This window comes from Pteronotus mesoamericanus, unplaced genomic scaffold, assembly GCF_021234165.1.
Source record: "Pteronotus mesoamericanus isolate MK-2021 breed Mesoamerican mustached bat unplaced genomic scaffold, CSHL_Meso_final contig_173, whole genome shotgun sequence".
Lineage (NCBI taxonomy): Eukaryota > Metazoa > Chordata > Mammalia > Chiroptera > Mormoopidae > Pteronotus > Pteronotus mesoamericanus.
The window spans coordinates 8,943,439-8,966,130 of record NW_026555072.1 but is presented as its reverse complement, the minus strand read 5'-3'; the positions used below and the strand labels follow the sequence as shown (position 1 = coordinate 8,966,130).

The 22,692-nt window shown below is 38.5% G+C and overlaps 1 protein-coding gene across 6 annotated transcripts in view; it reads right to left on the bottom strand.

Annotated features, from left to right (window-relative positions):
* Window positions 1-22,692, bottom strand: part of CASK (calcium/calmodulin dependent serine protein kinase) — a 387,224-nt gene that overhangs the window by 114,602 nt on the left and 249,930 nt on the right. For all 6 annotated transcript variants that reach the window (XM_054566530.1, XM_054566532.1, XM_054566531.1 and 3 more), the window contains exons 8-9: window positions 17,466-17,588; window positions 6,412-6,495 (exon numbers count right to left, since the gene is read on the bottom strand). In XM_054566530.1, coding sequence (XP_054422505.1) covers window positions 6,412-6,495; window positions 17,466-17,588 — 207 coding nt within the window. The remainder of the gene's footprint in view (window positions 1-6,411; window positions 6,496-17,465; window positions 17,589-22,692) is intronic.

Sequence of the window (22,692 nt, the reverse complement as noted above, 5' to 3'; positions counted from 1 at the left end):
GATAGCTTTGCTGGATAGATTAATTTTGGATGTAGATCCCTGCTTTTCAGCACTTTGAATACTTCTTGCCAGCGCACCCCGCCCCCCCGCAAGTTTCCTTTTGAGAAATCAGCTGATAGTCTCATGGAAATTCCTTTGTAGGTAACTTTCTTCTTTTCTCTTGCTGCTTTTAAGATTCTCCCTTTATCTTGAATCTTTGGTATCTTAATTATGATGTGCCTTGGTGTGTCCTTCTTTGGGTCCAACTCATTTGGGACTTTCTGAGCTTCCTGGACTTGTATGTCTATTTCCTCCACCAGACTGGGGAAGTTTTCTTTCATTATTTTTTCAAAGACTTTTTCAATTTCTTTCTCTTCCTCTTCTTCTGGCACCCCTTTGATTTGGATGTTGGTGCATTTAAAATTGTCCCAGAGGTTCCTAAGCCTCTCCTCATTTTTCTGAATTCTTGTTTCGTCATTCTGTTCTGGTTGAATGTTTATTTCTTCCTTTTGTTTCAAATCATTGATTTGAGTCCTGGTTTCCTGCCCTTCACTGTTGGTTCTCTGTATATTTTTCTTTATTTCACTTTGTATAGCCTTCAGTTTTTCCTTTATTTTGTGGCCATCCTCAGTCATTTCTGTGAGCATCCTGATTACCAGTGTTTTGAACGCTGTATCTGATAGGTTGGTAATGACTCTCACTTAGGTCTTTCTCACTTAGGTCTTTTCCTGGAGTTTTGATCTGTTCTTTCATTTGGGCCATATTTCTTTATCTAGTCACACCTGTTACATTGTAAGGGGTGGAGCCTTAGGTATTCACAAGGGTGGGGCAACCCGCTTCACCACATTGTGGTGTTGTACGTGGGAAAGGGGTCAGAGATGGAAAAATGCTGCTTGTTTGGCTCTCGCCCTGCTTTCAGTCACTGCTCCCGCTTCCACAAGTGAATGGTACTCTTCCAGGTGCTGCCCTGGTGCTGATTCCCAGGGGGGTGGTCTTCTGTACATTCTAGGATCCTGTGGGCCCCTCCAATGGACTCTCCGGTGAGACTGGGAGTTTATTCTGCCACCTCAACCCCCATAGGTGTTTACAGCCAGAGGTTTTGAGGCTTTATTTTCCTGGTGCTGGATCCCTGGGTTGCATGGTCTGTCTCACTCCCTAGTTGTTCCTCCCAGTTTTTATGTGCATGTGAATGTGGAACTGCCTGGTCCGCCAGCTGCTGTCTTGCTGTGTGTGTCCTCTCTGCCCTGGCTGCCTGTCTCCACCCCTCCAATCAGTCTGAATGAATGTTTCGTCTTTAACTCTTTGGTTGTTGGCCTTCCATACAGTTCAATTTTCTGGCAGTTCTGGCTGTTTTTTGTTTTTAAATTGGTTGTTATTCTTTTGGTTGTGTGAGGAGACAAAGTATATCTGCTTATGCCTCCATCTTGGCTGGAAGTCTGACCTTTTAATTTAATTTAATTAATTTATTTTTTATCCTCACCCAAGGACACCCCTCCATTGCTTTGAGAAAGAAAGGGAGAGAGACAGAGAGAGAGAGAGAGACAGAGACAGACAGACAGACATCGATGTGAGAGACAAACACTGACTGGCTGCCTCTTGCAAGCACGTGGACCAGGGACTGAACCTGCAACCCAGGTATGTGTCATGACTGGGAATTGAACGTAAAATGTTTCAGTGTACAAGACGATGCTCAACCCAACTGAGCCATATTGTCTAGGAATGATTTTATTTAATTTTAATTGATTTAAATTTAAATCACTACATATGGCTTGTGGCTATCATACTGGACAGATAGTTCAGCTCCATAGGATAATATTGTGGCCTACATAGTTTCCCTAAAATTCATATCAATGTTCTTATAAATATCTAGAGTTCTATACAATCATTCAGCTATTTCAGGACTTGGATGATAATAATAATAATTAATATTGCAACTTATGAAAGATCTGAAAATACTTACAAAGAAAAGTTTTATAGTTGGCAAGCAGTCACATGGCTAAGGACTACTACCCAATCAACCATTTAGAGGACAGAGTTAAAATTTTTTTATAGTAATCAAAAGCAATTCAAACACAAGTTAATTTTAAGACTATAATGTAATAGAATTTCCTCTGTTGGGGGGAGGGGGAAATAATATCCCATATAATTTTTGCTTTGTGCTGAAAGACACCATTATTTTATGTTTGGTCTTTTAAAACCTTTTAAAGTCAAATGGGCTTCCCATATGGGGCAGTAATTACCAAAATTTTTTTTGTTGTTGTTGTTGGTGGTGGAGGATAAGGAGAGTGGTAAATTTGGGAAGGTACCTAGGAAGAATAAAAAAAAAGGTGAGAAAAGTAGTGAAAATATTTTATAGTAGGCCAAGGTAGTGGGGATTTTCACTGCTTTGTGATGGTTGTTCCAATACTAGTTCCAATTCTAATTTGGCGTTGTTTCCACTGAACTAAACTCTCTCTCTTTTTTAAATCCTCACTTAAGGGATATGTTTATTGATTTTAGAGATAAAGGAAGGGGGGGAGAGAGAAGGAAGGATCAATGTGAAAGAGAAAAAGTGACTGGCTGCCTCCCATATGCACCCCAACTGGGGATTGAATCTGCAATGTAGGTATGTGTCCAGACTGGAATTGAACCCTCAATCTTTTTGACATATGGGATGATGTTCCAACCAAGTGGTGAACATCACCATGTGGTGAGGACTAATCCCACATTTTTTTGGTCAAAATATTTGAGAAAACAACCATGGATAATAATAGTAAATTGCTATTTTTAAAGTAATTTTATCTCTGCTATAATTTTTAAAATAATACAAATTTAATATATGATTAACCTTTCATTTATTATAACATTGTTTAGATGCATACTTACATATTATCTTACATGATTTAAAAAAATAAAATCTTATTCAAATGGTGGTAATTTTTGGAAGCGAGAATTTAGTTATAAGAAAAACAATGATCAGATGAATCAAGATGGCAGAGGAGTGAGTGTAAGTTACACTGACCTCCTCCCAGGAACAACCTGGAATTACAACTAAATTGTGGAGAAATCACCTGGAACAAACAACTGAACAATAGCAAGAGAGGAGCCTTGTAACTTCGGAGACAGAAGAATCGGCTTTAGTGCAATCTAACTGGTAAGGAGTGCGGTACAGACTCGAGAAGGAGGGTGGGGCGCCCATGGGCAGCGGCACCACAAGGATATTGAAACAGCCAGTTGGATCCCCCTGAGAAGAGTGGGGTTTAAACCAAAGGCAGGGATCTCTAGCCCACAGCACCAGAGCCCCAAAACGTACACAGAAAACAGCCAGCTGCGAAAAGCGGCAGGGTTGTTCTCTGCCAGAGACAGGTGGCTGGAGATACAAAGAGCATTCTAAAGGGCCAACACAAAATTTTTATTTGCAGCCACTTACCCTGGTCTCGAGCAGAGGCGGGGGCAGAGTGGGCTAGATACACCTGAGAAGAGACTGGGGAAGGAGGCTTTGGGGAGAGAACTGAGAGAGTAGCTGGCTGGATCTCGGTGCTGACTCATCCCCCATGTGGCAGCAGCCATCTTGCTCAGGCAGAGACCACTGCCCCTGAGCAGCACCAACATCAGAGGATCCAAAAGCCCCCGCTCCCAGGTGGGAATCCACCCCGCCCTGTGCTGTCTAAGCTGCCTGCTGAGTGCAGAGTGGCAGCCCCAGACAGTAGATCCCTGGCTAAAGGGGGCGCACAGAGGTCTGGTGACACTTGAGGAGAGACCGGCGATGGAGGCTTTGGGGAGAGAACGGAGAGAGTAGCCGGTGGGATCGCAGCGCTGACTCCTCTACCATGCAGCTGCAGCTAGAGAGGACCCAATAATCCCACCCCCAGGAGGGACTCTGCCCTGCCCTGCCCTGCCCTGAGCTGTCTAAGGCAGCCTGCTGAGTGCAGAGTGAATAGATTCACAGCTGAAGGAGACAGCCACAGACAGTAGATTCCTGGAAGTCTCGAAAAGACTGCCTAAGGTCAGACAGGGATGACATCTGACATCATCAGAAGCAGATCCAGGAAGTAAAAACAGCAATCTCCTACCACAGTAGTTCACACCACAAAGTCAGGAAATCAAGACAGATCAACTTAAGAAGAGAAGCAAAAAAGAAGAGTCTCACGAATAATGGGAAGACAAAGAAACAACTTCCAGGTCGAAGAGAAAGGAGGAATTCCCAGAAAGAGAACTAAATGAAATAGAGGCAAGTAAACTACCACATACTGAGTTCCAAATAACGGTTCTAAGGAAGCTCAATGAGCTCAGTGAGCTCAGAGAGAATTACAAAAATCTACAGGGAAACTAAGAGGAATTTACTGCAAACTATATCAGCATGAAAAAGGACATAGAAACTATGAATAAGAGACAAGAGGAAATGAAGAATACAATTCCTGAATTGAAGAACACAGTAGAAGGAATCCAAAGCAGGCTAGATGAAGTTAAGGACCGAATCAGTGAGTTGGAGGGCAAGGTAGGAAAAAAGCTCCCAGAAAGATCAAGAAAATGGAAGAAGACTCGAAAAGAATGAAGAGGCACTGAGGGAAATGCAGGACAACCTGAAACGAAATAATATCCATATAATAGGGATACCAGAAGGAGAAGGGGATGAGGAAGGGATAGAGAACCTGTTTGAAAAAGTAGGGATGGAAAATTTCCCTAATTGAAAGAGAGAGAAAGTCACACAAGTCCAGGAAGCACAGAGGGTCCCACTCGAAGACACATCATCATTAAAATGGAAAATATCAAAGACAAACAGAGAATCCTAAAGCAAGCAAGGGAGAAAGAGGTAGTAACATATAAGGGAGCCCCAATACGGCTAGCAGCTGACTTCTCAACAGAAACACTGCAAGCCAGAAGGGAATGGCAAGAAATATTCCAAGTCATGAGAAGCAAAGGCCTGCAACCAAGACTGCTCTACCCAGCAAGGCTCTCCATTAAAATGGAAGAGGAAATAAGGAGTTTCCCAGACAAAAGAAGGCTAAAAGAATACACCTCCACCAAACCAGCACTGCAAAATGTGCTAAAGAGACTGCTTTAAGAAAATGAAGAAAAAGAGTGTATGAATACCAACTTCCTTTCAGAGTTGCCAATACTTGATATTACCAATATTTTTTAATATGTATTAATGTGATTGTGATAATGTGTTATTTTAATTCTTCCTTTATTATTAGTTGAAACTAAACCTGTTTTTAATTCTTGCGTATTTATATTATTTTTAAAAAGCTTTAAATGACTTTTTGGTATTCTTTATCCACTTTTTGATTAAATGTTTGTAGAATTACACCCCCCCAAAAAATAAACAAACCATTAACCCTCTTTTAGATGTGTTGCAAGTACTTGCCTATTCTATTACTTGTCCTTTAACTTTTTTTATATGTATATTACTGTACAGTCTTAAATGTTTAATATAGCCATATTGTCAATATTTTACTTTATAGCTTCTGGGTTTGAATATTTTACTTGAGGGTAACAAAAATATAATTTTGTACTTTCTTCTAAAACTCCTTAGATTCTACATATTGGTTTTTAACATCTGAATATTTCTTGTATAATGTGTGAAATAGGGCTCTCTATTTGTTTTATTTCAAGTAATAGTGGCCCACGCACCTTACTTGTTGAATAAGCCTTATTTTCCCCATTGATTTGAAATATCAATTTAATCATATATTACATTGTTAGACAGATATATATGTTTGTCCCTAGAATTCTCATTATATTTCATTGATCTACTTGATTATTTCTGTGCTAGTATCATGTTGATTTAATTGCTGAGACTTCATAATGGTTTTAAATTTCTTTAATATTTTATAATTAACTTTGATATTTAAAAAAATAGATAAAATCAATCTGCATTTCAGAAAGAAAGAAAAAGGAAGAGAGAGAGAGAGAGATGGAACTCCTACCTTTTGTGACAACATGGATGGAATTGGAGAGTATTAAGCTAAGTGAAATAAGCCAGTTGATGAAGGACAAATATCATATGATCTTACCTATAAGTGGAATCTATTCAACAAAATAAACTAACAAAATAAACCACAGGCATGGAAACATGGAGCAGACTGAAAGTGACCAGAGGGGAGGGGGAAAGAGGACAATGGTGGAAAGAAGGGGAAGGGACTAGACAAAGAACATGTATGAATGACCCATGGACAGGGACAATGGAGTGGGAACTGACTGTGGGAATGGGGGGTGGGATGGGTGGAGAGGGGTTAAGGGGGAAAAATTGAGACAACTGTAATAGAATAAACATGATTTATAAATTTAAAAAACTATAAAAAGAAATAAATGACCAATGGGGAAAAAAATAAAATAAATAAAAAGAAAAACAATGATCAACATTAGGATATGTTCATGGGCCATGAAACAGAATAAAAACATTATCATCATCTGTGTATGTCTGGCTTTTTGATGATTTCATTAATTTACCTTTAGTTTCCTCCTTGCATTGAATTTCCTCAGCTGCTCTACTGTTTCTGGAAGATGAATCTTGTAGGCATAACGATCTCTCTCCTATAAAAGAAGAAAGATAATAAACACCCATAACTGTTTGAAAAAGGGAAGAAGCTTAGCCTAAAACAAATGATAATGTCCAAATTCTTAAATGTGAAAGTTAGAGTGAATTTTGGCGGATTGGAGGTTTTATTCCATGATACTGGTAAACATTCTCCAATGAGGCAAAAGAAAGTAAAAACTAATAGAAAAATAGTATTTTATTTTCAGCAAAAATAAAGGGCTGAAATAACAGGTCATGTAATTTTCAGATATATGGTTAATTAATTAATCATATGATGATTAAGGTATGAAGTTACCTTTGACATGATCTTGTCAGGTAAAATAAGTATTTGAAAAATTAACTCCACAACTGATAAAGCATTGTAAGTTGCTAGGAATAAATGGATTTTTAAAAAAATTACAGTACCTTCAAAATAAAACAAACTTCAAGGCCATCTAATTCAAACATTTCCCCATGTGTGATCCTCTTCAATCCCTGATGGATGATCATTCTTTTTGACCTTGTCCAGTCAGAGATCATTACTTTATGGCAGCCCATCACAATTTTAAGAAGGTGAAAAAGTTCTTACTCAGCCTGGGCCCATATCTGGCTTGTTTGGGGTAGGTCTGTCTTCTAGGGCATCACAGAACAAACATACTACCTATTGCATATAATAACCCTTCAGTAGTTAAGAGGGGGATCATATTTCTACTAAATCTATTCTTCTCTGTGATAATGTCTCTAGTTGCCTCAACTGTTTCTTTATGTATATTTCAAAGCACTTGTCCTTCTTTTTATCCCCCCTACTTTGGTTCTACTCTAATTTCTCAATGTATTTTAAGATTTATATGCTGTAAGTACTCATTTCATAAATATTTCTTGAGAGCCTACTATGTGCCAGGCATTGTTCTATATACTTAGAATACACAAATAAACAAAACCAACAATAGTTGAGGCCTGCATGTAGCTCATATTCTGGTGGGAGAAGATAAGAAAATCCAAAAAAGGTAAGTTATAGAGTATGTTATAGAGTAAATGCTATGGAATAAAGGAAAAAGTAAAGTAGAATAAGAGGCAGTATGGTTATACAAGATGTTATCATTCCGGGGAAAATGGTGAAGAGCACATGGGAACTCAATCCTATTTTTGCCACTTCTATGTGAGCCTAAAATTATTTCAAAATAAAAAATTTAAAATACATTACTTCCACTCTACATGTTTGATCCTCCTATGGGCTTCTTAATTCTATATAACTTGAATTACTCCCTGAGCCTCATCAATTTTCCTTCCTTAAAATTTCTCAGTCTCAGTACTGCTTTCACACTCCCACTTTTACTCCTTGGTCCAGGCCCCTGTCACGTCCTGACTGGATAGCCATGTCTATAGGATCTCTTTGCCTTTACTGCTGTCTGCATCTTGACAGGCAACCCACTTGCACAGTGTTGAAAGGAATTATATGAACATGTTGCTTGTACTGTATCATCACTCAAAAGCTAGCAGCAGCTTTTTACTCTCTACACCCTAATATCCAAAGTCCTTAATTTGGCATTCTAGACTATAATTTCTTCCCTCAAAGCAAACTTTCTAGTCTATTACTGATACAATCCTTCAAATAGCTGACATTTGTACAGTAGCCTCCTCCTTATCTGCAGTTTCATTTATCTGCAATCAACCAAAAATATTAAATGGAAAATTCCAGAAATAAACAATTAATTCGTAAGTGTTAACTTGTACACTGTTCACTGTAGCCTGATGAAATCTCATGCTGTCCCACTCTGTTCTACCCTGGATGTGAATCATTCCTTTGTCCACTTATCCATGCTCTGTATGCTCCCTGCCCATCAGTCGCTTAGTAGCCATCTTAGTTATCAGATTGACTGTTCTATTTCATTATTAGTTATTATTGTTAATCTGTTATTGTGCCTAATTTATAAATTAAACTTTACCATAGGTATGTACGTGTAGGAAAAAAACCTTGTATATTTAGGGTTTGGTACTATCCATGGTTTCAGGCATCCACTGGAGGTCTCAGAAAGTATCCCTTTAGGATAATGGGGGACTACTACTGTATTATACCAGTTCGCTTCTTGCCCCGATCCCTGCATGCCCTGAACACTTTGTAGGGCTTTGCCTGTGCTCCCATGTACTTCCCTCCTGCAGCACATGACCCACTTCAGCGCCATGAACACCTGGAGCTCCAGCCTCCTGTGATCTCTCATGCTCCTCATTAGCCTTCCTGGGCCTGTACTCCTGTACTCTTGTATGGTGCTTCCCATGAGTGACACTTTGAGGTTACCTTTCTTTGTCTGTTATATTAGTAACATTTGAAAATCCATTTCAGAGCCTGACTATGCCTTTCTTGCTCTAACAGACTGGGAAGTTTATTACATAAGTACATAACAGACTGTAAACTCTGTTTCTAGTAAACACCTTTTCTGCTCACCATTCACAAAAGTGACATGGAGAGAGAGATAAGGACACAGTGAAAAATATTTGTTTAGAAAATTATGCTTAAATTATGATTTCTGATATTTTCTAAGCAAATGAAATGATGAGCTTTTAAAAAAGCCTGTTAAGGTCTCTCTCTCTTACCAGAAAACCAAGTAAGCAATAACAGAACGCCCTGGCATTATGAATGACACAAAAGAACAAAAGCAGTATTTTCTAGATTAACTAGTCCTACCTGAAACTAATAGTAGTGTCGTAAGAATTTAGAAAAATTTCTATAGAATATACCTTGTACTTAATTTTTCATCCCTTATGCACATCAGATGCTGAATATGCATTTAATTGGCGTGTTGATTTATTTTTCTAAAATTCAAATTGATTAGCCTGACAAAAATACCCTTTTCATGTTTTTGTACAATAATATACTTTAGGGTCTACAAATTAAGACTGCAAAGGTGTGAAAAAGAGCTAAATCACCTATGAAGAAAATGCAATTTTAGTAGCTCTTTTGTTGGAGTGAATATTCACAGCAAGCATCACTAATTTGGACAGATAAAAGTGTTAAACAGGGATGATTTAACAATCATAAGATACATATTACTTGGTCTATTGACTTAAGTTATTTTTTGATATGAAATGATTGAATAGGACATCATTTTTTAAAGCAAAGAAATAATTGTTGGGGTTTTTTTTGGTGTGTGTGCTTCTTTTGGTCACAAAGCAATGAGTATTATGACTTTGGACACTGTTTATTATAAGGATTTTCATTGTCTGTTTCTTCACTTAGCAGTTAGTCAGGAATTTTTCATATTTAAACCACAGATTAATTTTTAGCCATTACTAAATTAACACCATTACACTCACACTAATGATTTACAAGTATTTAAATGTAACATGTCTGCTCTCATCAACTAGATAACATTCTCATTGAATTCTTCCATCTTTAGGTGACACATACACAGTGAAGGTTACTGTAGTTTATATATGGCACACGACTCTGAGGTCAAAAAGCCTTCTGGACCTTTTTCATTTAAGTTATTGACATTTTTGTCCTTCATCCTTCTGGTGTCAGAAATCTATATTATGCATTAAGCTCAGATTATTTATAAGGAGAAATATAATCATTGCAGGGACAAGGATTTCCAAAAACTATATATCTAAATATGTCACTGTTATTTGGCATTTGAACTAGCTTCTAATGAACAAAAGATCCCCATTAAGGAGAAACTGAGAAAGGCAAAGGAGGAATAGGAGTGCCCTCTACATTCTTCATTTTTGGGAGAAAAAAATCCAGGCATACCGTGGGGATATTGTGGGTCTGGTTCTGGACCACTGCAATAAAGTGAGTCTCACGAATTTTTTGGCTTCCCAGTGCATATAAAAGTTATGTTTACACTGTACTGTAGCCTATTAAGTGTGCAATAGCATTATGTCTAAAAAACAATGTGCATACATTAATTTAAAAAAGAGGACTGAATGGTAATGGAAAAATATGGTAAGAAATAAATAAAAATAAAGACACTTCGGGAAACATAAAAAATAAAAATACTTTATTGCTAAAAATGCACCTGAGCCTTTAGCAAATCATAATCTTTTTCTGGTGGAGGGTCTTACCTTCAATTTGTCAAAAATGCAGTGTCTGGGAAGTGCAATAAAGCAAAGTGCCATAAAACAAGGTGTGCCTGTACTAAGAAAATAGCTAAGAACTGTTTACCTACTCTTTTCTGAAGGAAAGCAGGAATAACTAGAACTGGATATTTCAAGTCACGAATAACTAGAACTGAGTATCAGAGGGTCGAACACAGATTTCAGAAGAAATATTCTTAAGGAGAGTCAAGAACCACTGAAATCTTTAAATTGTCCTGTAATATTATTATTTGTGTCATTTCCACTAAGAAACATTATTAATCTACATTTAAATATATTCTGTTTTGCATAATCTCTAGATAAGTAGCATGACATAATATAATGAACATCCATTTGTTCGTGCATTAAATCATTAACTAATATTTATTGAGCACCTACTATATACTCAACACTTTCTAGGGTGCTAGAGAAAAGTGAATCAATAGCCAAAAAGTCCCACCCTTATGCAGCTTATATTTTATGGGGATTTACATACAACAAATAAATAAGGGAAATATAAGTATGCTTTAAGGTAAAAAAAAAATGCTATGGAGAAAACTAAAGACAAGGAAGGGGGATAGGGCATACTGGAGGGTGGCAGGGGTCATTCCTTCTCCCAAATTTTAAATCAGGTGCTCAGGAAAGATCTTACTAAGAAGCTGGTATGTAAGCAAAGACCTGAAGATGTGAGGAAATGAAGCCATGAACATATCTGGGGGAAGAGTGTACTAGGGAGAGGGCACAACTGACGCAGAGGCACAAGGCAAGAATGTGCCTCCTGTCAGAGGAACAGTGAGGAGGCCAATCTGAGGGGAAGTGAGTGGGAAAACAGTAAGGAGTGAAATCAGAGAGATGTTGGGGAGTGAAACTATGTACTGGATTAAGAAAGACTACATCAGGGGAGATGCCTGGCCTGAAGGTGTAAACTCAGGGGTCACTGGTATACATACAGCATTTAGAGCCACTAAAACTAGATGATGTCTCCAAGGGCCTGAGTGAAGACCGAGAAAAAGAGAAGCAGGGATGGAGGCCTGTGGCACTGCAACGTGAAGAGGTGGGTGGGAGGAGATGAAGAAGAACCCCCAGGGTCTGAGACAGAGCACCCAGAGAGGTAGAAGGGAAACCAGGAGAGCGAAGTGTCCTGAAGCTAAGAGAAGATAGTGTTTCCGGAGGATGGATGTCTACTGTTGCTGAGATTCCAAGAGGCAGAAAGCCTTAGATTTGATCACGGGACTTGAGCAGTGTGAGGGTCATCAGTGGCTTGACAAGAACTGTTTTAGTAGAGTGGGTAGGAATGTAACCCACTAGCGTGGGTTCAAGTAGGGATGGGAGAAACTGGAGAATGAGTACAGATCACCCCTTCCAGGCCTTTTGCTGTCAGGGGGAGCAGAGAATAGGGATAGAAGCTGGAGTGGGTTATAGGGTCAGGAGAAGATGTGTGTGTAATAAAAATAAATTGTAGCATATTAGATCCAATAGAGAGAGGAAGTTGATCACGCAGGAAAGGGGAAAACTGCTGGAGTGATGTCCTTAAGTAAGTGAGAGGGATGGGATCATGTGTATAAAGTAAAGGGCTGTGGCAGGTTGAATTAAACCCTAGTTCCAGAGATCCAAGATGGTGGCAGAGTAGCAGGCAGCCCCATTCATCTGTTCTCAGACACAGACCAGAACACAGAGCGGAGAGTGAGTGAAAGAAAGCATCTGTGATTGAGAGCATATGCAGAGGAGGGTGTGGAGAGTATGCCGGAGCACACAGGAACTGGCCAACCTACAGGGTGCCGGCGGCCCAATGGCCTGAGCTTTCTAGGTGGACCGGGAGCCAATGAACGGGGCTTTCTAGGCAGACCACCACCACTGCCTAGCTCACCACTGCTGGCTGCACAGAGTTCGGGAGGCTGTAGATTATCTCAGGCTATACCTGCGAGCTACCAGGGTGGGAGAGAAGGCCTGGGAGGTGTGGGCTCCAGAAATAGCATGGTGGGAACAGACAGGCCTGAGGCTGAAGACCTCTGGAGGGATCAGGTACAGCACGCCGTCACCGCCTTGTGTTATACTAGGGCTGAGGGGATCTTCCCAATGCCATCCAGGAAAGATTCAGAGAGAAATTTTATCTAAATTTGTCAGAGGTCCCATAAGGAGGTGGCCAGTCCTGACCTTAGCAGACTGATTTTGGGGGAAAGGGAACACGTGGAAAACAGGACCCCAGGGGCCCATGCTACAGTGTGGGGACTATAGAGCAACTCTTTAAAAACGGGAGCTGAGATGTACTTGAGGCTTGGAAGAGCCCCAGACGTGCAGGCCTGTGCCTGAGAGGGGTACGCAGCAGCTTTGCTAACCAAAAAACTCAGAGGCAGAGAATACACTGAAGGAAGGGTAGGACCTGATCAACATGGCTCACAAGGAGAGGGCAGAGCAGATGGAGAATTTGGGCTGAACCTCCTGCGAGGGAGTGGCAGGCTTGGGTCTGGAAGGCTAGAGCTGAGTGCCTGAGATTTTCTCCAGTTAGCCAGACTTTCACGGACAGGTGAACCCAATCCCCACATGCAAGATTACAGGCTCAGCAGAGTGACAAGGACAGGCTCAGGAGTTTCCTGCTGCATGCATTTCCTCAGGGGAGAGAAGAAAAAAGGCCCTTTGCTAGATGCTACATGCTACACAGCTCCTCAGCCCGATTTACTAAACCCAGCAGAGTAAGGAAAACACCAGACAGGTGCAACGAGATGCAATCTTCTCTCCTGCAAAGCTGTTTAACATTCATTTCATATCCTTCAAGTTTGGGCATAATATGTTACCAGGTTTTATAATATAGTTTATTTCAAATCTCATATATTTCTCTTCCCTTCTCTTACTCCATACTACCTCCTTCCTCCCTCTTCGTGTTTTTGTTTTAAATACTATTTTCTCTCTTGCTAAAACTTGTTTCTATTCCACACTATTACTGTTGCTCCCCTCCCCAGTCTCTCAAAACCATTTGTGATATTCATTAGTCATCTTACATTCCTTTTATCATTCTCAAAATACCCTTTTTCTCTCTCCACCTTTATCAATCTTTGCTCATAGGTAGTGGATAAGGTGGTTGTTCCAGTTCTTCAATCTTATTTATAGATAGTGACTATCTTTGTATTTCAAATCTCAAATTTTACTGTTCCCCTCTCCTAATCTATTTTGCCATCCTTCTGCCCTTCCCTTTTTTCATTTTAAATGTTAATTTTTCCCTGTCTTAGCCAGGTTTTCATCCTGCACTCTTAGTATTCCTTCTCCCTCTATCCTCTCAAAGTAACTTCTCTTTCCTCTAGACATCTCATAAGCTCTTTTTTTCCCTTGTACCCGCTTATTCCTATTCCACCTATATAAATCTTAGCTCATTGGTTGTTGATATCTCTGTGGTGGAGACTCTTCTCCGATTAGGACCATATTACTTTATATATACGTCTATTTTTTATTTTGGTTGTCTGTTTCTTCTCTCACTAGATATATATGAATATATACATTTTCTTTAAATTTTGGGTTTAAGAAGCAGAAAGCCTGAACAGACTGATAATAGCTGGTGAAACTGAAGCAGTAATCAAAAAACTCCCGGCACACTAAAGTGCTGGACCAGACAGCTCCACAGGAGAATTTTACAAATCATTTAGGGAAGAGGTAAACCCTATGCCACTCAACTATTCCAAAAAAATCCAAGAAGAGGGAAGACCCCCAAACTCTTTTTGGGAGGCCAGTGTCATCCTAATTCCAAAACCAGATAAAGACACAACAAAGAAAGAAAACTACAGGCTAATATCGCTGATGAACACAGATGCTAAAATCCTCAATAAAGTATTGGCAAACTGGATTCAGCAATACATTAAAAAGATCATACACCATGATCAAGTGGGATTCATCTTAGGGATGCAAGGATAGTACAATATTCACAAATCAATGAACGTAATATACCACATAAACAAAATGCAAGACAAAAACCACATGATCATATTGATAGATGCTGAAATAGCATTTGATAAAGTACCCATTTATGATAAAAACACTCAGCGAAGTGGGAGTAGAGGGAGTATAACTCAACATAATAAAGGCCATATACAAGAAACCTATAGCCAAATTCATACTCAATGGGCAAAAACTAAAAGCTCTCCCACTAAGATCAGGCACAAGACAAGGGATGTCCGCTTTCACCACTTCTATTTAACATAGTATTTGAAGTTCTAACTACAGCAATCAAACAAGAAAAAAGAAAAAAAGAGACATCCAAATTGGAAAGGAGGAAGTAAAACTGTCACTGTTTGCAGATGACATTATAGTATACATAGAAAGCCCTACAGGCTTCACCAAAAAAACAACTCAACCTAATTAAGGGAATTTGGCAAAACAGTGGCATACAAAGTCAATATTCAGAAACTGAAGGCATTTTTCCACACCAACAATGACATATCAGAGACAGAAATTAGGGAAAAAAACCCCCATTTTCTATAGCAACAATAAAAATAAAGTACCTAGGAATAAATAACCGAGGAGGTAAAAGACCTGTAGTCAGAAAACTACAAAACACTGAAGAAAGAAATTAAGGAATACACAAATAAATGGAAGCATATACCGTGCTCATGGATTGGAAGAATTAACATCATTAAAATGTCCATACTACCCAAAGCAATTTATAGATTCAACACAATCCTTATTAAAATACCAATGACTTATTTCACAGATATAGAACAAATACTTCAAAAATTTTTATGGAACCATAAATAACTGCAAATAGTGTCAGCAATTTTGAGAAAGAAGAACAAAGGAGGAGGGATCACAATACCTGACATCAAATTATATTACAAAGTCATGGTAATCAAAATAGTCTGGTACTAGCATAAGAACAGACACATAGCTCAATGAAGCAGAACAGAGAGCACAGAAATAAACCCATGTCTCTATGGTCAATTAATATTTGACAAAGGGGGCCGGAGCATGAAATGGAGTGAAAATAGCCTCTTCTACAAATGGTGTTGGGAGATCTGGTCTGCTACATGCAAAAAAAAGAAACTAGACCACCAACTTACACCATGCACAAAAATAAACTCAAGATGGGTAAAAGACTTAAATATAAATCATGACACCATAAAAGTCCTAGAGGAGAACATAGGGAAGAAAATTTCAGATATTCCACGCAGCAATATTTTCACAGGTATGTCCCCTAGGGCAAGGGATATGAAGAAAAGAATAAACAAACTACATCAAATTAAAAGCTTCTGTATGGTTAAAGAAAACATCAGCAAAGTAAAAAGGGAACCAACCATATGGGAAAACATATTTGCCAATGATACCTCAAACAGGAGTTTGATCTCTGAAATATATAAAGAACTCACATGATTCTACTCCAGGAAGACAAACAATCCAATTAAAAAATGGGCAAAGAACCTAAACAGACACTTCTTCAAGGAGGACATACACAGAGCCCATAGGCATATGAAAGGATGCTCAGCATCACTAGGCACCAGAGAGATGCAAAATAAAACCACAATGAGATACCACCTCACACCGGTCAGAATGGCCTTCATAAACAAATCTACAAACAAGTGCTGGTGAGGTTGTGGAGGAAAGGGAACCTCAGTACACTGTTGGCGGGAATGCAGACTGGTGCAACTGCTGTGGAAAACAGTATGGTATTTTCTCAAAAAACTAAAAATGGAACTGCCTTTTGATCCAGTGATTCCTCTGCTGGGATTATACCCTAAGAATCCCAAAACACCAATTCAAAAGAACCTATGCACCCCTATGCTCATAGCAGTATTATTTACAATAGCCAGATGCTGGAAACAGCCTAAGTACCCATCAGTAAATGAGTGGATCAAAACACTGTGGTACATTTACCCAATGGAATATGACACAGCAGAAAGAATGAAGGAACTCCTACTCTTTTTGACAGCGTGAGTGGAACTGGAGAGTATTATGCTAAGTGAAATAAGCCAGGGGGTGAAAGACAAATACCATATGATCGCACTTGTAAGTGGAATCTAATCAACAAAACAAACAACCAAGCAAAATCAAACTGGAGACACGGAAATAAAGAACAAACAAACAGTGACCAGAGGGGAGGAAAGAGGGAGATAAGAAGGGGAGAGGTCAAGTCAATAGACATGTACAAAGGATCCATGGACAAGGACAACGGGGGTGGGGACTGTCTTTGGGAGTGGGGGATTGGGTGGGGCAGGGGAGAGCAAGGGAGCGGAAAAATGGGGACAGCTGTAACTGAACAACAATAAAAAATATAAAATGGTTAATATGATAAAAAAAACAAAACAAAACCCTAGTTCCACCACTGACAACTTCTGTGATTTGGGGCAAGATTCTTAACCTTCTGAGCCTTAGTGTTTCCACCTGTAACAGGAGAATTTCTTGGAATTACTGAACTTTGTCATGTCTTCATCAAATACTATTGTTTCACTGAAGTCCCAGTTGTAATTTTCCTTAACACTTATTGGCAAGATGGAAGATAAAAAGAATTTTTAAAAACTGCCTTTTCCCTGAGATAATAAATCCATATTTAGTATCTATTCAAGTAAAAATAATGCTACGAAGCATAGTCACACACAAAATGAAGATAATTAATTTATGATACCACAGTACCATTTCAGTTATTCATGCTGCACATCTTTGGAACATGTGTTGGTATAGCACAAACAGGCCTTCCTCCCTGATATGTTCTGTCTCAATCTGCCTTTGCACCCTCTGTCTGATAGCTGAATGGTATACCCTTGACTCAGATGTTTTTACAGAGGGTGTGTGGAAACAGTAAACCAGATTAACAAAACTGTAATGAAAAATGCTCAGAAAAATGATAAGGTGGAAAGGGCCACCTTAGAGAGCAGTCCATGGCTGTCACTGGAAGTGTTCAAACAAAGTGTAGGAAGCCACGTATGAGCTCAGGTACCTTAAGCCAGGGGTGATTTAGTGCTTCATAAACAGTGATCCTTTCAGCTGGATCCAGCATCAGCATGCGACGCACTAGGTCTTTGGCACTTTCAGAGATATGGCTCCACTGCCTTGGATTCATCTGAAGAGGAGGAAAGGAAGATGACAGTTATTTTCAATGAGAAGTTAACACTCATTATTATTTAATATTACTATACTGTTTCAATGTCAATGAAATTCTCAGAGCAAGTAATACAAATCTAATTTTAAAGGCTTGTTTTCTAAGAAAGAAGACAAATATAATTCTTTTGTTGTTGCTCATTATGAGATTTTTGCATCAGTATTTTTTACATATATTCTTTTTTAAATGGCTTAGAATACTTTGACCTAGAACTAAAAGAAGCTTTAAAAATGAAACATTTTAAAGAAATATTTTTAATATTTTGGTTTTAATTGGGATTAGCAGTAATTGTAAAGCTTTACAAAATTATTAATAGGATATTTTGGTCACTGTATATCAATATTAGTCTTTAGGGAAAAATATGCCATTATCATAGACTTTATGAAATAAGCAAGTCAGTTGTATGTTGTTCTCAGTGAAATCACTTTTGTCCTGTTTTTAGAGACAACTAAGGCACAAAGTAAACTAACTAAAGTCAAACAAAAAAATTATGAGTTGTTCAAAAGACACAGGACTTGTGAGAACGGCTATGGATCTGTGAAGAAAAGAGCTGCAGGCTCCTGGAAAAGGGGTAAATCTGAGACCAGAAGCCAGAAAAAAAATGCCAAGGAATGCTTTGGGTTTGGAGCTGGGAAGGCAAGTAGGTCAGGAGAATAGAGACGGAGGAGGAGGGTTTCATTCCCTATTTAATATCAGGAAGCTGACTGATCAGTGAGCTTCAGTGAGCTGCCTGGTCTCAGGAACTTTAAGCAATGCTATGATGACTTTAACCTTCAAAGGGATAAAGACAGAGAATAAAGTCCCTAATAATTTAAAACCAAATGAAATCACAACTTGCATCACAGTACATATGAATCATTACAATTTGGTCAAGGGTTAGCATTAGCTGCTCCACTCTGGCTAATGTGAGGTTTCGTACTTATAGATGGGGAGTGAAAAATCTCTCCAGGTTAGGGAGGGGATAGTTCTTAAAACTGGAGGATGTGCCATTTTCTTTTTCTAACAGGCAGAATTCCAAACGACAGTCACTTCTGCTTGTTAGAGCTCATTAAAACAAATGCCATGAGGTTGTTAAGATATTGTTATCCTACTGAAATTGTGATCAGTTGACCAGTTTCAAACAAGGAGATGAGTGATTAAAGGGGACTTAGGTAGCTTTGTTCCCTGCTCCCCATACTAAAATTGTTGTGTTCTTTAAAGTCTGAATGATTGGTCCTTGGGAAAGGGTTTGAGAAATCCTCTGAAAGCGATGGTAAGATTTCTGGAGTAGAGGTTGAGAAGTATATACTTCCCCGTTCTTTTTATGAGGGAGCCTAATTTAGGGTTTTCCCTTCCTTTGGCTCAGAAGAGTAGCTGAAATTAATTTGGGAGGTTCAGTATATAAGGGGGAATTAAACAAGGCTATAAAAACAGTCACTTATTTAAATACAAAAGCCGGACAGCTTAGGTAGACTTCTGCTGTGTAGATACCTGTAACAATGATACAAGACAATACTGTCCTTTACAAAAAAAGTGAATCGAACAGGCTCATAGGTAGAAACTGAGGGTTGCCAGGTGAGGGGGAGCTTGGAGGACTGGGTGAAAAAGATGAAGAAATTAAGAAAAAAATTGGTAGACCAGAGGGGAGGGAGGAGTGGGGTAACGGGAAGGGGGGAAGGTGGAGAGGCAAGTCAAGGAACATAAATAGAGGCCCTCATGGGTATGAACAGTGTGGGGGGGACTGACTATGGGAATGGGGACAGTGCAAGGGAGAACAATGGGGAAAAAGGTGGGACAACTGTAACTGAACAACAATAAAAAAATTGGTAGTTACAAAATGGTCATGGGGATGTAAAGCACAGTGTAGGGAATATAGTCAATAATATTGTAATAACCATGTACGGTACCAGGGTGGTACTAGATTTATTGGGGGCAGGGAATCACTTAATAAATTATATAGCTGTCTAACCACTATGCAGTATACTTGGAACTAATATAAAATAATATTGAATGTCAACTGTAATTAAAAAAAGTTAATTGAAATTAAATGTTAGCATATATTCTGGTTAAATATTCTCTCACATCCACTTTAAAGGATCAAGTAAGCTAGCAAATGAGAATAAAAAGTTAAACTAATCACTTAAGATGAGCAGCAGTTTATAAACTGTGACAATTTAAATGTACTACATTTAAAAGATATAAAAAAACTTCTTGAAAATACCCATAGAGATCAAGGATTTTGTTCATAGTTCTTCTGTTAAGACCCACCAAGGTGACAAAATGTTATTTTTGAGACCTGCTTCAAAAAATCTAGTAGTACATGGAATATGGATAAAACAAAATGGGCTGTATCTTGCTAAGTATTGAAGTTAGGGGCTCATTATATTGTTTATTTCTACTGTTTTTATTTGTTTGAAATTTTCAATAATAAAAAGTGTAAACATTAAGTGCTGACAGAATCACAGCATACTATACTTAAAAAAAAAATCCACCAGGTTCATCATTGATGGTAGAGATGAATCTATTCTTCAAACTGAGCTGCTGAAAACCTGGAGCTTTTGTAAGAAAAGCCATGAATAAAAGGAAGAGGTGACATTAGCCAAATAGGAGCGTAAACAAGTTATTAACCTCAAAGCTTTGAACCTTCAGGTACAGAAATTATGATAATAGCTGCCACCATCCACCTGACTTACTATAATAAGAATAGGGCATTTTAAAACAATTTAACTTTTGTATATGTGTGAACAGTCCAAGTTTCTTACAAAGAAACAAAAATAACTATTCAGTGCTTTAAATACAGACAAAATCAAATACCAGAAGCTGTTGGAATGAAGAACATTGCCTTGGAAACAAGGAAGTTAGCAACTGAACAAACACAAAGGAAGAATTCTATTATTAGCAAATGCTTATAACTCAAAAAGGCAGGTGGGAGATTTTATTATATGGTACTTACGTCATAAGTCACTGTGAGGATAAAATGAGTTAAATATAAGTGTTTAGAACAGTTCATGGCACAAAGTAAGTACTATGTATGAGTTAGCTATCCTTATTGCTAGTATTATTATTATGCTGATGCATTACCAATTGTGCTTATTTTCATGTTAGTATCTGTGATTTCACTTGGCAAAGTTCAACCAGAAAGCCGCGGTGTGCATTCCTGAGAGCCACTCACAATTTCCAGGGACTGAAGGGGGATTACTTACAAGCAGTTTCCTGAGACACTGAGTTACCTTGAAAGGACTGATTTTATTTCCCAGTGGCCAACTGACTCTAAGAGAAGCAGAAAAACCTATACTTAAAACATCTCTCTCTGTTAACGGAATTTTGGCAAATATCTTAATCCAAATAAAAGACAAACCTGTATGCCTTTATAATCTGATGGCCCATAGTCCCCCACTCCCCCCCAAAAAAGTATAAACCAGTCTTACCTTCTTAAGTACACAAGCTTCAGTTTCGGCTTAAAAGAATAAGGCTGTAACTCTGAAACTACTTTACATCTTTCTTTTCTTTCCTTTTTTTTTCCTTTACTTTTTCCTGCATCCCATATAAAATCCAAACATTACAGAAGAATTGATAAGAAAATTTTAGGGACCTCATAGTTTTGGAGTCTACTCTTATATAAACCTGTGTTTGGTTTTATGTTGCCAGGCATGGCTGAAAATGAAACAGTAGTTCTGTTGAGTAGCAAGTACAGTAAGACTGGGAGGAAAAAGAACTTCTCCAACATAAGCAGCCCTGATCTAATATCCAGACACACTCCCCCAGGGTTCCCATATACAACATGCTATTCCACCAGTCACGTGTGGTGGTACGGGGCAAAGAAGTTTTAGGAGCTGGTGTAGTGAGGTCAGCCTCAAGCTTGTTGATTTCCAAGAATTCCTTAGTTATTTTTGGTATGACTATTCACCATGTCAGTAATGACTTTTTATTTTTTAAATAATGAAAGTAATAACATTCTAATTAGAAGTTTGTGAATTGTACATGTTGTTTCCAATCCACATTAGCCAAAGAAAAATATGAATGCTTAAGTCATACCAAGATGGCTCTGAATTATATTACAGACTGCAGTTGTGATACTGGCATTTAGTTCAGTTTATTCTAGAATATAAATGGCAAGATTTTTCAGCTGTGTGGGCTGACTACAAAAAATACAGTAAATAAAGTGTGATAACGCAAAAGCAAATAAAGGCTGATAGAATTTATTGAATATAAAATAAAGAATTACTAAAACTACCTGGATGAAATTTCCATTTTAACTTTATACATTAAACCAAAAGTTGTAAAAATTAAGCCTCCTTTAAAAAAGTTACACAAAGAAGTTCACTTTCCAGCTTAGCTTGAATAAATGAGTCTGGTCACCAGACAGCTAATGGATACTTCCATTTTTTAAAAAAAATTTAATCTTTATTGTATTTTTCCATTACCATTTAGTCCCTTGATACGTCCTCCCCCTGCAATCACCACACTGCTGTCCATGCCCATGGGTCCTTTCTCCTTCTCCCTCAACCCTTCCACCCGCTAACTTCCCTCCCCGCTAGCTGTCATCTGCTCTCCATCTATGGGTCTGTCTCTGTTTTGCTTGTTAGTTCAGTTTGTTCATTAGATTCCACATATGAGTGAAATCATAATGGTGTTTGTCTTTCTCTGACTGGCTTATTTCACTTAGCACAATGTTCTCCAGGTCCATCCATCTGTTGCAAAGGGTAAAATTTTCTTCTTTTTTACGGCCAAGTAGAATTCTATTGTGTAAATGTGCTAATGGATACTTTTAAATCTGGCCTTATGTCTGTCAAAAACACCTTACTCCGGGTGAAATAAAAGGTCAAATTCTATCACAATGAATTCTGAGGATCATTCCAAATTCTTTCCCTGAACTAGAATTTTATTTGGAATCAGTAGGGCACTTTCTTTAACCTAGCTAAACAAGCAGTTTTGCTAGAATATATATTTGTGGACAAAGAATTTGATTTGTAGTGAATGTGGCTTGTGAATCTAAGGGCCCAGGACTCTTAAATGGCTGACTTGCACGCGGGGGAAACGTGACATATCTATTTGGTCTCTGGTTTTTACACTGCATGGAAGAGAA